Raw genomic sequence first — 14,441 nt, 5'->3', positions numbered from 1 at the left:
TGTCATAAAAAGATGTCGCACAGCTGGTTTTTATAGTCTCTGAGTCTTGGCCGTTGATGGGATTACACGGCGCCAGGGGGCCAGTTGGTGGGTGTGACCACCGCCTACTGGAATTTGGAGGATCTGGGTGGAGGATGCTCGGCCCAAATCCGAGTAGGCTTGGAGATCTCGGCCCCAGAACCTGCGTGACTTTGTCTCTCTGCCAGTACCTTCATGTGTGAGGAAAGTGGTCTCAGCATGGTGGTGGCTGGTCCTGGAGGTCTTTGGCTGCCGGAGCCCTGGTCAGGGCGGGGAGGAAAGCTCAACCCACTCCCCTCCAAGGGGTCCGGGTGAGGACAGCCAGGCGCGGGGGCAGGAGACTGCACTGTTCTCTTCCGGGAGCTGGTTTTTATAGTCTCTGAGTCTTGGCCGTTGATGGGATTCAAAAGGGACATTGCTGAGGTTCATAGAGTCTGCCGGGGAGCAACACTGCCCTCCCCAATAAACTTCTTCTATTTCCTTCACTTTACTGTCTCTGTCTGTGTCAGGTGAGATTATGGACCTATCACTTTCCTGTCTCTCCAACTCCCCCGCACTCTGGGCTGACAAAAAAAATTAAAATAAAAATAATAGTAGCAGCCACAGCAATCACCAGCCAGTGACTAAACACTTGCTTGTGATCTCATGCAGGCCTTATATTGCTGCTGTGTTAGATGTTAATATCCCTGTTTTATAGATACAAGACTAAGCCTGGGAGGAGTTCACTATCTAATCTCACCCAATTTCCAAGAAGCAATGTAGTGTTTAAAGATTTACTAAGGTCGGGGCCTGTACTTTTGGGGGTGATGGACCTCCCAAGCAGTGCTCAGGAAGTCCTCTGGCAATTCCCACTGTTACTTGGCCAACTAGACTAGTGGCTCATTGTGAGGGTCTAAGGAAATTCTGATGCTTGGGACTTGCAGTGTTGGCCACCATCCCAGAACTACATGGTGGTTTCTAGAGGCACCATGAGAGATGCTTAGAGGCCTCCAGGGTTATACCTGGTGATGCCTGCAAAGCCATGTAGTGCTTGGAATTGAACCCATGTCAGGCACATGCTCTCATGTACTATTTCCTAGATCATTTTATTCTTACCACTAAACTATAATGTTGCCCTAATGAGTACTGGGAGATACTCTTGCTGTTTCCATATGGCAAAATCTCCCAAAAGAATGACTCTACAGGCCTCCAATCTCTCGATTCCTCAACTCATCCCTCCCTGGAAGGATTATAGGGAGGAAAAACTTCACTGATGGATGAATTAGGAAAAAAACAGGCATACCTAGTCCAACCCTCTGTCCTAGCTTTTGGGATCATCTTGCCAGCACAAAACAGTCATAGCTCCCTTCTACCAGTATAGATAAAAGAATGGTTGTCCACATCTGCACATGACTCCTTAGAAAGATTTAAATATTGAAGGTAGTATTATGAAGCTCCTTTGGTTGCAAAACTTTCCAAAGAGTTTTAATTAGTATGCTCATGTTTTGACTTTTGTTCACCTAACTTAAATGTTTATCTCTCATTTCACTCAAAACTGATGCAGTAAATCTGTGGAAGTCCCTCCATACCCAATACTGAGCTCAATGGCTTGAGAGATACATTCTTAAAACACAGAACAGGACTAGCTATCATAGGACCTGATAATCTGACATGAAATTACATAACTCACACATCACTTTAGTTTTCTAGGGAAATACAAAACCGTAACACATGCCTATATTATATCCTCATCCCTTTCGAACATTTTTTTAAAAATCAGGCTACTGGATTAAACTGATAGCCCAAAAGGGCTAGAGCTTATACCTGACATCTATGACAACCCCATGTTCAATACATGGACAATGGAGCTGTCTAAGAACCATTAGGTATAGGCTTGGTGTCCCCTGAGCACTTCTGGATATGGCCGTGGTGGTACCTAAGGACTGCTGTGCCGGAATAGCACCACATCTCAAGACCAACCATTCAAGTTTCATTGAAGATAATGAATTGAATTCAGTCAGCCTTCATTCAGTACAGCCTGGCCTACTTTTCAGAGGCCTTAGGTCCTCTAAACAATGCTTGGAAATCCCCTGGCATCCAAATCAGGCTATAAATAAGCTAGTCAACAAACATATTGCTGTTAGTTCATCTGCTGCTTCCATCTCTGATGGAACTCCCTAGGGATAAGAAGATGGATCACATGTGGAAAGATTAGGGATATGCCCAACACAACTCCTGAGATATGGCTGTGTCTGCTTCTGAGGTGTTTTTTTTTTTTGCTTTTTTTGTTGTTGTTGGTGGTGGTGGTGGTCTTCCTCTAAGATGTTTTCCCACCGAACTATGTACTATGTTTTCCCACTGAAAAATATTAAAGAAACTATGAGAGTAAGGTCTTGAAAACTTACCAATTTTTCCAATGAGATTATTTTGAAGATAAAGGATTTTTAAATCCCGGCACCATTTGTCAATATGTTCTAATTTCTCTATTTCTTGCTGATGCAAGGAGAGTTCCTCCAGGGAAAAAATTACACAGTCATTGTGTTCAGCATTCCGTCTAATAAGATCTTCTGTGACTGAAAGAAAATTTGTTGCATATTACATCTGCATCTCTGTGTTTGTCATCAGGTTATTACATTATTAATGCATTGGGTATTCTTTGCAGTTAATTTCAATTCTCCAGGCCCAAGTGATTTTCAGAAGGCAAGAGATCCAAGGAGTAAATTTTTCCACTGGTGTTTCGGTGATGCAATAGGGAGTCAGAGAAGAATGAAACATGATGAGAACTTTTCTCCTTTTTAGCCAGAGTCTACATACATTTTGATATGTCACTGGAATCAGAGTTGATAGTTATAAGAATGTGGGCATGGAATCTTTAGGTTATTTGTAGAACTGTGTGACTCACACTAAGTGAACCATAACTGAGCAACTTGCAACATCAGGTTGTTAGGGGGCAGAAATATGAATGTATTTTCTACCACTCGATCAGGAAATAGTCATTTATTCATTCAACCAATATTTATTCATTTAAAATCAGAGAGAAAGGCAAGAAACATCTCAGATTGTTCTGTTTTCAGGAGGACCCAAAGATTCCACTCATTGTGAGAACAGACTTGAGGGTCTTTTCCCTTTGACAAGAGTGATGCAAGGCACTGAGCTGGCCTGACTCAGCAGATCAGGACCAAGAGTGGAGGAAGATATCTAGGCTTAGAGGATCTTGTGCCATAAGAACAAGACCATAAATTAACTCCATAAGATGCACTAAAATCAAAGAGACACTTAAAATGAAGAAACCACACAGTTCCTATATGCTAAAACATTAATCCACCTGAACTTTCAATTTTAAATGGAATTATAAATTCTCTATCGCCAATAAAAAATGTTTATTGCTACTTTATTAGTCGTCCAACACTTCTCTAAATACTTTCCATCTATTCATATATGTGTAGGTATAGTATACATTTTTCAGAAAAGAACTGAGGCACAGAAAGTCTAAGTTAGGTGCCCAAGGACTTCAACAAGTGCCAGAGCCAACATCTTTTAATGTAAGAGTTTGGTAGCCAACCATATGCTATTAACCACTGTTAATTGTACTGTTCCAAATTAAGCAAAGAAGAATCCCTTGAGATGTCTCAGGTTCCCTAAATGTGCAAGCTCTTCTAGCTGAGATGAAATTCTTTTCATCTGACCCATTAGTGGGCCACATCCTCGAGAGCAGGTTGTGCCTTTTAAAAAGTGTGTATTGAATGTGATCATTTGTGTGCAATTAGCTACACATTTTTATTGCCAGTTTCAGGCTATCAATAACAGAGACTATGATTAGATTAGCCCCTGTAGTTATATTTACATATGCCCTCCAGAAGTAGCCATGAGAAAACTGAGAAATTAAGGATTGTAGAGAAAAAGAAAGATAGGGGAAGAGAGAAAGAATTCAAGACAATGAAAGAGAGGAGTATATGTACAGATTTCTACTTTTTTTGGACATGAGGATAGGATCTATGGTTTCATAGGATCAGTCCATATGTTTTAAACATAAGAACAGGAATTTAAAGTGCAGTAAGACTAGAAAACAAGTGCCCAAATGATCAATTACTGAAAATAATCATAATCTTTAAAACAAAGGCAACTCAGTGTGGAAGTAGGGTCTGTCTGTAGCTGTCAGTGTGTTTACTAATGACTAATAATATTCTATTTTACCATGCCTCTTCTCACTATGTCCCTATTCTACTGACTGAACTCTAGCCTCACATACTGTGGCCTTCCATTAATATGATTTTCACCTGTACCCCCATTGGAATATTGTAGTTCTCTCAGGAAGCCAAATATCCTCCAGTTGTGACACAACATTGTAGACAATCAATTCTCTTTAAATGGGAGGCCTCTTTGAAGGAGATGCCTCAACAAACTTGCATTATGAAAAGAGAAATCCCAGTGAGTTTAACATTTGAAGGTACTTTTGAGGGTAGGAGATGAGGTTACATAGGATGACAGTTCTTCAGATGATAATAAAAATGTACAAGGGCCCCAAGTGTGCCTCTAGCCACTTTTTCTAAATTTACTTCTGAAGATAACTGAAGTCCCCAAGAAGAAATGTCTAAGAATATCCATTCTGTATATAGTGTTTATAAAGTTCATAGTGTTTCACACTTTAAACAGAAAAACATTTTTGAAGTTCTTGTAGTGTATAATTTAGGCTAAATATTTGTTAATTCCAGGGAGCATTATTCACCTTTTGAATGTCTATTCCAAGTATTACAGCTCTGCATTTGCAAGAAAATAATCTGAGGCATTAAAAAATGCTTTGAAGTAGACACTTCTCAACAAAGTAGGAATTGGGCTCCCATATGACCCAGCAATTCCACTTCTGGGCATCTACTCTAGTGCTCAAAACGCTCCATTTAGAAAAGGCATCTGCACGTATATGTTCATTGCAGCCCTATTCACAATAGCCAAAATCTGGAAGTAACTCAAGTGTCCAGGATGAGATGACTGGGAAAAAAACTGCAGTACATATTCATAATGGATAAATACTAATCACCCGTTTGAAAACAAAATGAAATCATGCAATTTTCTGCCACCTGGATGGTGCTGGAGAGTGTCATGATGAGTGAAGTCCATCAGACAGAGAGGGACAGACACAAGATATCCCTCATGTGTAGGTTACGAAGAAATAGAGACACACAAAAGCCCATACAAATAACACAACAGAAACGAAGACCTTGTTTTCAGTAGGAAGCTTACCACTGGGGTGGGAAGGGGGAGGGAGGGACCTGGGAAAATGGTGAAGGGAAGCAGACACTTGGGAGGAGGGTGTGATTCTGGAATAGTTCATGTATGAAATTCTATTAATAACAGTTTATAAATCACAGTGCCTCAAATAAATAAATTTTTGAAGATGCATTAAAAGCATCACTACATAATTATAAGACTATTTAAAAAATGTATATACTTGCACAATGTCCAATGTCCTATGTTATAGAAGAACATACTAAGATTCAAATAAAACATTTTCCATTTCTTTCAAGATCATATTTGAATCCTGAAAGCATTCAAATGACAAAATACAGATGGACTATAAGAATTTCACCCACTGGGGGTGCTGGTCACCAGTCTGACTAGAAGAATGAGTGGCTTATCATGAATATTGGCAATTTCAACCACAAATTCCTACCTATCTCATTAAGTATGCTGAAAAGTCTAAAGGGTTAACCAAAAGTGCTCAGCCAGTCTAGATGTCTTTTCAATTTCTTAATATGATTTGGTTTTTAATCATTTGAAGTAGAGTGTCAGTAAAATAATTTTGTAGTATAAGGGAATAAAAGGCAGGAAATAAGATTTTGCAATACTTTTTTTTATTACTGTGCTGTGTTTACTTCTAAGAAGCTTTTTTCAGTATATTGAATCAGCTTTTCAAAACTACCAAAGCTATTCTTTCAAGTTGCATATTGTATTTTGTAAACAGCTCTCTTCTTCCAATTAGAATAAAATTAATCAATATGACTCCAGCAGATTTGATGGAATTTAAAATACCTTCGAAAGCTCTGGGAACTTTTCAGCAATGATGTCTTTGACTGTTACTTCCTCATAGGGATTGGGTTCCTGTTCCTTGGGGACACCAGTGATTCTTATGTTTTGTTCTTCATTAATTCATCCCATGGTTAGACCCAACAGCAGTAGAAATGAGGGGCAGGAGAACTGTCCATGGTTGGAAACTTGTCACAAGTGGGGGGAAGTGGAGGGCAGTTAGGACACAGAAGGGACCACTAGGACAATGATAGCCGGAAATCATCACTCCAGACAAGAACTAAGTGCTGAAAGGAGGTAAGGGGATATGGGGGATAACTTTTCAGTGCCTATATTGCAAACTGTAACACCAAAAATGAAAGAGAGTGAGGGAAAGACTGAGACAGAGAGAGGCAAGCTGAGGAGAGAGGCGGGAGGAAACTGGGGACATTGGTGATAGGAAATGTACACTGGTGGCGGGATAGGTGATGGATTGTGTGACTGTAACCCAATCATGAACAACTTTGTAACTGTGTATCTCATAGTGATTCAATAAAAAAAAATTCAAAGTAGATATAAATATGATATAGATTTATAAAACAGTTAAGGGATCAGGGGAAGTTCTTGTGACATCTAAACTTTCTTCCTTTATCAATGGAAACTTTATAAAACAGGATTATCTATTTCCCCTGCCTTTTCTCACTCTTAGGGTCATCATAGGGAGCTTTACATCCACCTACTGATAGTTTATATACTACCCTAATCCAATAGTAATATGAGTGGTGATTCCCTTAGAATGCTACTAAAAACAAGAATAAAATTTTATGGACAGCAACATGTGTGAGGAAAAAGTACAGTAAGTACAAAGGAGGGAGTGATTAGTGCTATTTGCTGATGGAAAGGAAAACAAAAGAGGCCTGGAGAAGCCCAAGTTGAATCTTGAAATATGAAAATATATTCCAGACAAACAATGAGAAAGGGGCATCACAAGCTACAGCGGATGATATAAAATGCAGTTTCCTCTTTAGAACAGATATATAAATGCCTCTACTACTCAAAATTCTTCTGAAAGAGAGAGAGGAGAGAGAGAGAGAGACCTCAATTTCCCAATGTCTTCAGTTGCCTTGGCTGAAGAAACATCTCAACTTGAGTACTCCCCCTTCCAGAGAACACTCCAATGTACATCCAATGACTAGCAATGTGAGGAGATAAGTGCCCAATCCTCTCCCATCTTGGATAATCAGCGGGTATGTATCAAGTTTACAACCCTGGAGTTGGCTAGTTAAGGCTTTTTAGCTTAGTGTTCTCTGGAAGGGGGAATCAGTTGAGATGTTTCTTCAGCTGAGGCAATTGAAGAACTCACAGCTGCTTCTCCCAGAAGGGAGCATAAAATGTCACCATGTCACCATGTCCATAACCATGTCACCGGACTGCATGCCAGGCTGTTTTCACTCGAGGCGCCCAGAGTGGGGCGGGTGAGAGCCTTCCCCACCCCAAGGGACCCAGCCCAGCAGCTGACATCCACTACTCAACCACCGCCACAATCCAGGCTGCTTTCTGAACACATCATAAGAAACTTCTTACCCATTTTCCATAATTATCACATCATATTTAAAGGGATTCAGACAACAGGCAACAAATCATAGAAAGAAAGAAATATAAATGCCTCTCAGAGAGCCCGGCAAGCTATTGAGAGTATCCCGCCCACAAGGGCAGAGCCTGGCAAGCTCCTCGTGGCATATTCAATATGCCAAAAACAGTAACAATAATGGTCTCATTTCCCTGACCCTGAAAGAACCTCCAATATTTGGGAAAGACGAGTAAGGAGAGGCTGCTAAAATCTCAGGCTGGGAGAAATAGAGACATTACTGGTGCCTGCTAGAGTAAATCAACCTAACAACGGGATGACAGAGATACAGTGATCCAGTGATGATAGGCGAAGTCTCTCTGCCCAATCTTGCATTCTTCCCTACTCCCTCAAATAATATTCCTTAGTAAATCTTCTGATACTTATCTCCAACTAAAATCTACTTCCAAGGGAATGATAAGCTAGAAGAGTTGGTGCAAAAAGTGGTCCTTTTAACCAAGATGGGACTTGGGAGTCAGATTACTGCTCACCTCCTACCCAGGGGGATACCACTACTAGTAGTAATGGAGCACAAACACAGTCAGCATGAAGTGCCTGTGCTTTGGCTAACATTTTCTTTGGTAATGATAAAAATGGTATATCAGGTTACCTGCACTACTCTAGTAACAACTAAACCATAAACCAGAAGAACTATTAACAAATATATTTTTTAAATAATTCTGGAAGCCAAGAAGATGAGTTAATGATTTTAATAAATGAATATACATAATCTATAGGAAACATAATGCCAATGGAAGAAAATGCATTACTAAATGTATCAGGTCATAGAGAAATATGATGAAAATGGAATATTAAAGGACAGTGTATTGGTGGTTGCTTCTAAACAATAAAGAAAGACTTTGAGTGACTAATCAGTTATTAAAAGCTATGTATGAAAACCAGAATACTTCACTGGAAGGAAACAAAGAGGGTTTTTCTGGAAACGAAACAGAAGAGTGAGGTCTTAGTACAAGATCATTAGAATATCACAAACTTTAAGTTTCAAATAGACTGGGAGTAATAGAATAGAACTGAGCCTCCAGCCTGAAACAACTAAGAATTCAGACAAAATACATGAAAGGTGGGGCTGGAGCAATAGCACAGCGGGTAAGGCATTTGCCTTGCACGCAGCCAACATGGCCGACATGGGTTCTATTCCCAGAATCCCATATGGTCCCCCAAGCACCGCCAGGAGTAATTCCTGAGTGCATGAGCCAGGAGTAACCCCTGAGCATCGCTGGGTGTGACCCAAAAAGAAAAAAAAAATATACATATATATATATATATATATATATATCAAATGAGATCTTTAAAAAACTAGTTATGGGTATCAGGAAGTCAAAACGGAAATTAGAAAGTATTTTCAACAATCACAGTTTGAAAACAAGCACATAAAAATGTGGGAAATATGGCTAAAACTTAACTTGAAGGGACACTTAAAGCACTAAATGCCGATAGTAAGAAAGAAAAAATGTAAAGTTTCTTCTTTTAGAAACTGGGAGTTTAAAATAAAAAAGAAAATAAGCAATAGCATTGTTACAGTATCAATTAAGATCAATTAAGTAAGATAGTCAATAAAAATATTTAAGAAAATAACATCAGTAAAATTCTAACTAGAGCAACCAATGAAGAAGAGAAAAAAAAACACAAATTACCAAAATTACCACATAGACTATAGAGATAAGGATAAAAGGTAAATAATATAAATTTTGTGCTCACAAGTTCAACAATTTAAATGAGAAAACTCCTTATAAAAGGAAAACTACAAACGTCTGTTAGAACTAAAGAGATAGTGCAGCTTTGCACGCAGCCTACCCAAGTTTCAGTCACACCTCATACAGTACCCAGAGCACTGTCAGTAGTGATCCTTGAGGACAGAGGCAGGCGTAAGTCATGAGCACTGCCACTTATGACCCCCAAACTAGAGATTATAAATAAATAATGAAAGTCACTTAAATAGATTTCAGTTAAGAGTTGGAGAGATTAGTACAGGGGTTAAAACTCATAAGTCTCGCATGCAACCAACTCAATTCCAACTTTATTCAAAGTCTGGATTATGCCAAAGTCCCTTCCTTATAGGGTGTGAAATTTTATTCTAGGAGGCAGTGAAAATAGTGACAGATGAACCATTTCCATATTAGGCTTGATTTTATATTTTTTTTGTTGGAGCAGGACTAATTTTCCATGGTTACTACTTGAGGGTTTAGTATTTTCTCCTAAAGTGAGGTTGGATATAGGGGACTGCATGATTTCTGACATCTTCAACTAACTCTTGGTTCCATGGCAGGTGACCTCTGTTAGGTCTCACAAACTCTTGTGTTAGGTGTGCACAGCCAGGCCTCACTTGAAAACCTACAGTAAATAGACTTAAATAATCTTCCCATTGCATGCTGTACTTTTTTTTTTCAGTATTCTGCCCCATTAATCAGTAACTTCAGCATCTCAGATGCTAATTTCTGTTAACTCAGCTCAGAAAGACTACTAACTTCTCCTGAATTCCATTTCCCTTTATTGCTGCAAGAAAGTGACATAAGAAGCAGGAATATGTGTAAACCATACCTCTTATACAATTCATATTAAATTCTTGTGCACAGTCATATTCCTGAAAAGAAATGCCATTTATATTTTGACCAACCGTATTACTGTTTATAATAGAAGAACAAGCTCAATGCCACTTACTCTCTTATAGTTGCAGAAAGAAACCTTAAAGTGTGTCACTGCTATGAATTACCATTTAAAATAAGTCTTTCCAATGGTTTATTTCTAAAGGTATTCATTCTTTTATTCATTTAAAATTTTTATTTAGACATTGTGCTTTTCAGAATTGTTTACAATAGGGTTTTGAACATCTAATAGGAATTTTTGTCAAGGAAAAAGCAAGAATCCTCCAAAAATTAATGAGAAGAAAGGAAACATTGTCTATAAAAGGTATTTTTTATAGATCTATATGTCATTTTGTTTTTTTCTTGTGATAGCATTTCTAACAGAGTATAGGCTCTTTATTATCAGGGGTGTTATGTTACATAGTTAGGGGGCTTAAGGTATTATTTGTCTATTTTACCTATTTTTAAATAAGTTATGAAACATGTAAGTGAAGGACCCAATAGGGTTATGCGTGAGTGATTTCATTATGAACACTCAAAAATTAAATAGTCAAAGTATTTGAATTTTCTTAAAGCCATGAAATATTTGTCTAATATTACTCTTTCAGTAATAAAAATGACTGTCAACAGAACTGTCCTATTTGTGAAGCTACTACTAAAGAAAATCACCTATTATTATAGTTTGGTTTGAAAACTAAACTAGGCCTTTCTTGAAAAGAGAACAAAATGAACAACAAAAACAAACTCTCTCCCAAGTTAAGTATCTTGCGTAATGCTACATATAAAAATCTAGGCAACTTGCTGAAAAGATGTTATGGGGAGAAGAAATCTCATTTTTCCTTGTAAAGCTAAAATTTTTATTAAAAACATTAGGAAGTATTCATAATATGCAAATAAGTACATTGTGGTACCTAGTATATGTTATCTGTCTCAAAGAGTTTCAAATGGAGGGTGCAAAATACTCACCAAATGAATACAAACCTCAGAGAAAAAATAATTTAGCATTAAGCAAGAATTTAAATAAAAAAAGAATTTAAAGATTACAAAGGTGCAGTATCTACGATACAAAGTTCATGAATAAAGGGGAATGATTCATGTGGATTTTGATATTCGGTGTAAACTTAAAAGAAACATATATAACCAATTTCCCCTTCATATGTCTTTAAAAAAAAAGTGAGAACATAGTGTACAGCCTCTGGATTACAGCCTCAAGATTAATCCTGGCCTATCACAGAACTGGAACAAAGCTTGAAACCTTGAAACCGGTGCTTAAGGGTTTTTCATAAAATATTTGTCAACTGTATAGAGGAGGGTGGAAATAAATAGTCTGGATTAGAGACTTTCTAATTAATTCAGTAACCTTCCAGAAATAACATCCTTTGGCTCTGTTATTTAATACCTCCCACCCTTGAAAAATGTATTCACTGATCACATAAATTGATATAAAGACTAATCACCCTAGTTTGATGGTCATAGTAATACAGAATAAATTCAATAATATAAATATTCTAGGTTTTCTCTAAATACTCTGTCACTGTCACTGTCCTCTGTTGTTCATTGATTTGCTCCAGCGGGCCCAGTAACATCTCCACTGGAGACTTTGTTGCTACTGTGTTTGGCAGGAGCGATAGCACAGCGGTAGGGGGTTTGCCTTGCACGCAGCCAACATGGCCAACCCGAGTTCAATTCCTCTGCCCCTCTCGCAGAGCCTGACAACCTACCGAGAGTATCTAAATACTCAATATAGATTAAATGTGTGGGGGGGGGTGGAGGAGGGGAGAGCTAATTCTACCAATTTTCCCTATTGTTGAACTCACTGCACCTCTGGAGTAGACATTACACTAAAAGTAGCATCTTAGACTTTATGTATGAAAATTTTCAGCAGAACCTCACTTTTTCTCGCCAGATTTTCTCTTAATACTAAGAGAAAGAGTGAGAAACCTATAGAAGAATGCCATCTCTGCTTAGGTTCACCTCCCAGTTATACTACGTGCACTGGGAAACTGGGCAAGTTGCTTAAACCTCAGTGTTTCAGATTCCTCCTTTACAAAGTGAAAGCGACATGTCTACTTCTCAAGGCATGCTTAAAGATTCCATGAACTGCATGCAAAACCACTTAGATGGAGCCAGAGAGGCTGTAACTAACCTTCCATGAAGCCAACCCAGATTGATCCCTCACACTGCCCAGCACTGCCAAGGGTGATTCCTGATCACAGAACCAGGAGTCAGTCCTGAGCATGGCCAGATGAAGCTCAGACCCTCAAAACAATTTTTATAGAAAAGAAAAAGCAAAACTACTTTTAGAGAATTTCCTAGATTAGAAGGTACAGGGCTAGAGTGATAGCACAGCAGGTATGGCGTTTGCCTTGGGTTCAATTCCTTCGTCCCTCTCGAAGGGCCCGGCAATCTGCGGAGAGTATCCCACCCGCAAAGCAGAGCCTGGCAAGCTCCTCCTGGCGTATTTGATATGCCAAAAAGTTATGTCTCACAATGGAGACGTTACTGGTGCCCGCTCGAGCAAATCAATGAACAAGGGGAGGACAGTGCTACAGTGCAAAAGGTATAAAGTACATAACAAATATTTGTTGTAACTACCACCCTCTCCGCTGGAGTGATAGCACAGTGGGGAGGGCATTTGCCTTGCATGCGGCCAACCCAGGTTGGATTTCTCAGCTCCTCCCAGAGATCCCGTCAAGCTACTGAGACTACCTCGCCTGCACAGCAAAGCCTGGCAAGCCACCCTTTGACGTATTGGATACGCAAAAAAAAACAGTAATAAGTCTCACAATTTGTTGTGAGACAGTACTGGTGCCTGCTCAAGCAAATCGATGAACAATGGGAGGACAGTGCTATAGTGCTACAATACTACCACCCTCTCTCTACACAAAATTTCTTCTTCAGATACAGGTTTTCAAGGGCTGGAGAGATAGCACAGCGGGTAGGGCGTTTGCCTTGCACCCGGAAGACCCGGGTTCGATTCCCAGCATCCCATATGGTCCCCCAAGCACCACCAGGAGTAATTCCTGAGTGCATGAGACAGGAATAAGTCTTGTGCAACGCTGGGTGTGACCCAAAACACACACACACACACACACACACACACACACACACAGATATAGTTGTTTAGAACCACGTCCAACGCATTTTACATGAAAACCCTTACGGTGTGTGTGTGTATGTGTGTGTGTGTGTCCACAGCCGGCGGTGCCCAGGTAAGGGGGGTGTGTGTGTGTGTCTGTGTGTGTCCACAGTAGTCGGTGCCCAGCACTTACTCCTGGCTCTGCGCTTGGGTATCACTCCTGGTGGGCTCCGGGGAACATATGAGATGCTGGATATTGAACCCGGGTGGGCCGCATGCAAGGCAATGCCCTACCTGCTATCCTACCGCTCACAAACCCTGCAACTTCATCCAGACCGGCTGTGGCACACCGCAGAGGGCAAAGGCGCCGCGGGGGGTCGAGGGTGGCTCTGGGGTGATCTTAGGGGACACCCAGAAGCCCCGGGAAGAAAGAATGGAGCGCTGCAGGTGGGAGGGGGCGCTTACTCCGGCCCATGACGTCTGCCGGGGTCCCCGACTCGGGAGGATGCCAGATCCTGGTCCAGGAGGATTCTCCTCACTCTTCTTGGTCTAGACGCGGCTCGGCCACGCGGCGATTTGGGAGCCATGGCAACCAGGACTCTACGGAGGCCGCGCAGGACCAGATGCCGCCGAGATTCCTGCAGGGCGGGACTCCGCGGTGACGGGTCGGGGTCGGGGTGAGGGTGGGGCGCGGCGGGAGAGCGGGGCAGCTCCCCAAAGGCCTCTGTGACTGTCCCTGGCCCAATACAGTCTCCTTCCACAAACTGCTTCCCTTTCCTCCATCAACTAGCCAGGCTAAAGAAGAACCACAAGACTTGGATCCTCCTGGGAACTGCCTGCGAGGCAAGACTCACACTGATGTGTACTTGTTTGAATTCTATTTAACACATTCCAGAGCCAAGAGATCTGGAACTGGTCCCCACTCTGTTTACAAGCTTTGTGACTTTAACCGTCCTTAGCTTCAGCTTCCGTCTCTATGAGTGATAATAGTAACAATCTCAAGAGTTGGTTGTAAAGTTATAATAAGATAATTTGTGTGAATGGGCAACAAAAACAAAACAACAACAAAAAATAACAGCAGCCTCACTATGTAAGGTAAAGGTAAAGGTAAAGGCCCTCCCGTTGATCGTCGATT

General features: G+C 40.4%; 1 protein-coding gene across 1 annotated transcript in view; it reads right to left on the bottom strand.

Moving 5' to 3' along the window:
* Positions 1 to 13,803, bottom strand: part of DNAAF11 (dynein axonemal assembly factor 11) — a 108,739-nt gene extending 94,936 nt beyond the window's left edge. The window contains exons 1-2 of the mRNA XM_056110368.1: positions 13,772 to 13,803; positions 2,403 to 2,570 (exon numbers count right to left, since the gene is read on the bottom strand). Coding sequence (XP_055966343.1) covers positions 2,403 to 2,570; positions 13,772 to 13,781 — 178 coding nt within the window. The 5' untranslated portion in view covers positions 13,782 to 13,803. The remainder of the gene's footprint in view (positions 1 to 2,402; positions 2,571 to 13,771) is intronic.
* Between the last annotated feature and the right edge of the window lie 638 nt (positions 13,804 to 14,441).

The sequence above is a fragment of the Sorex fumeus genome, unplaced genomic scaffold, assembly GCF_029834395.1.
Source record: "Sorex fumeus unplaced genomic scaffold, SorFum_2.1 ptg000002l, whole genome shotgun sequence".
Taxonomy (NCBI): Eukaryota; Metazoa; Chordata; class Mammalia; order Eulipotyphla; family Soricidae; genus Sorex; species Sorex fumeus.
This window is presented reverse-complemented; position numbering and strand designations above follow the sequence as displayed.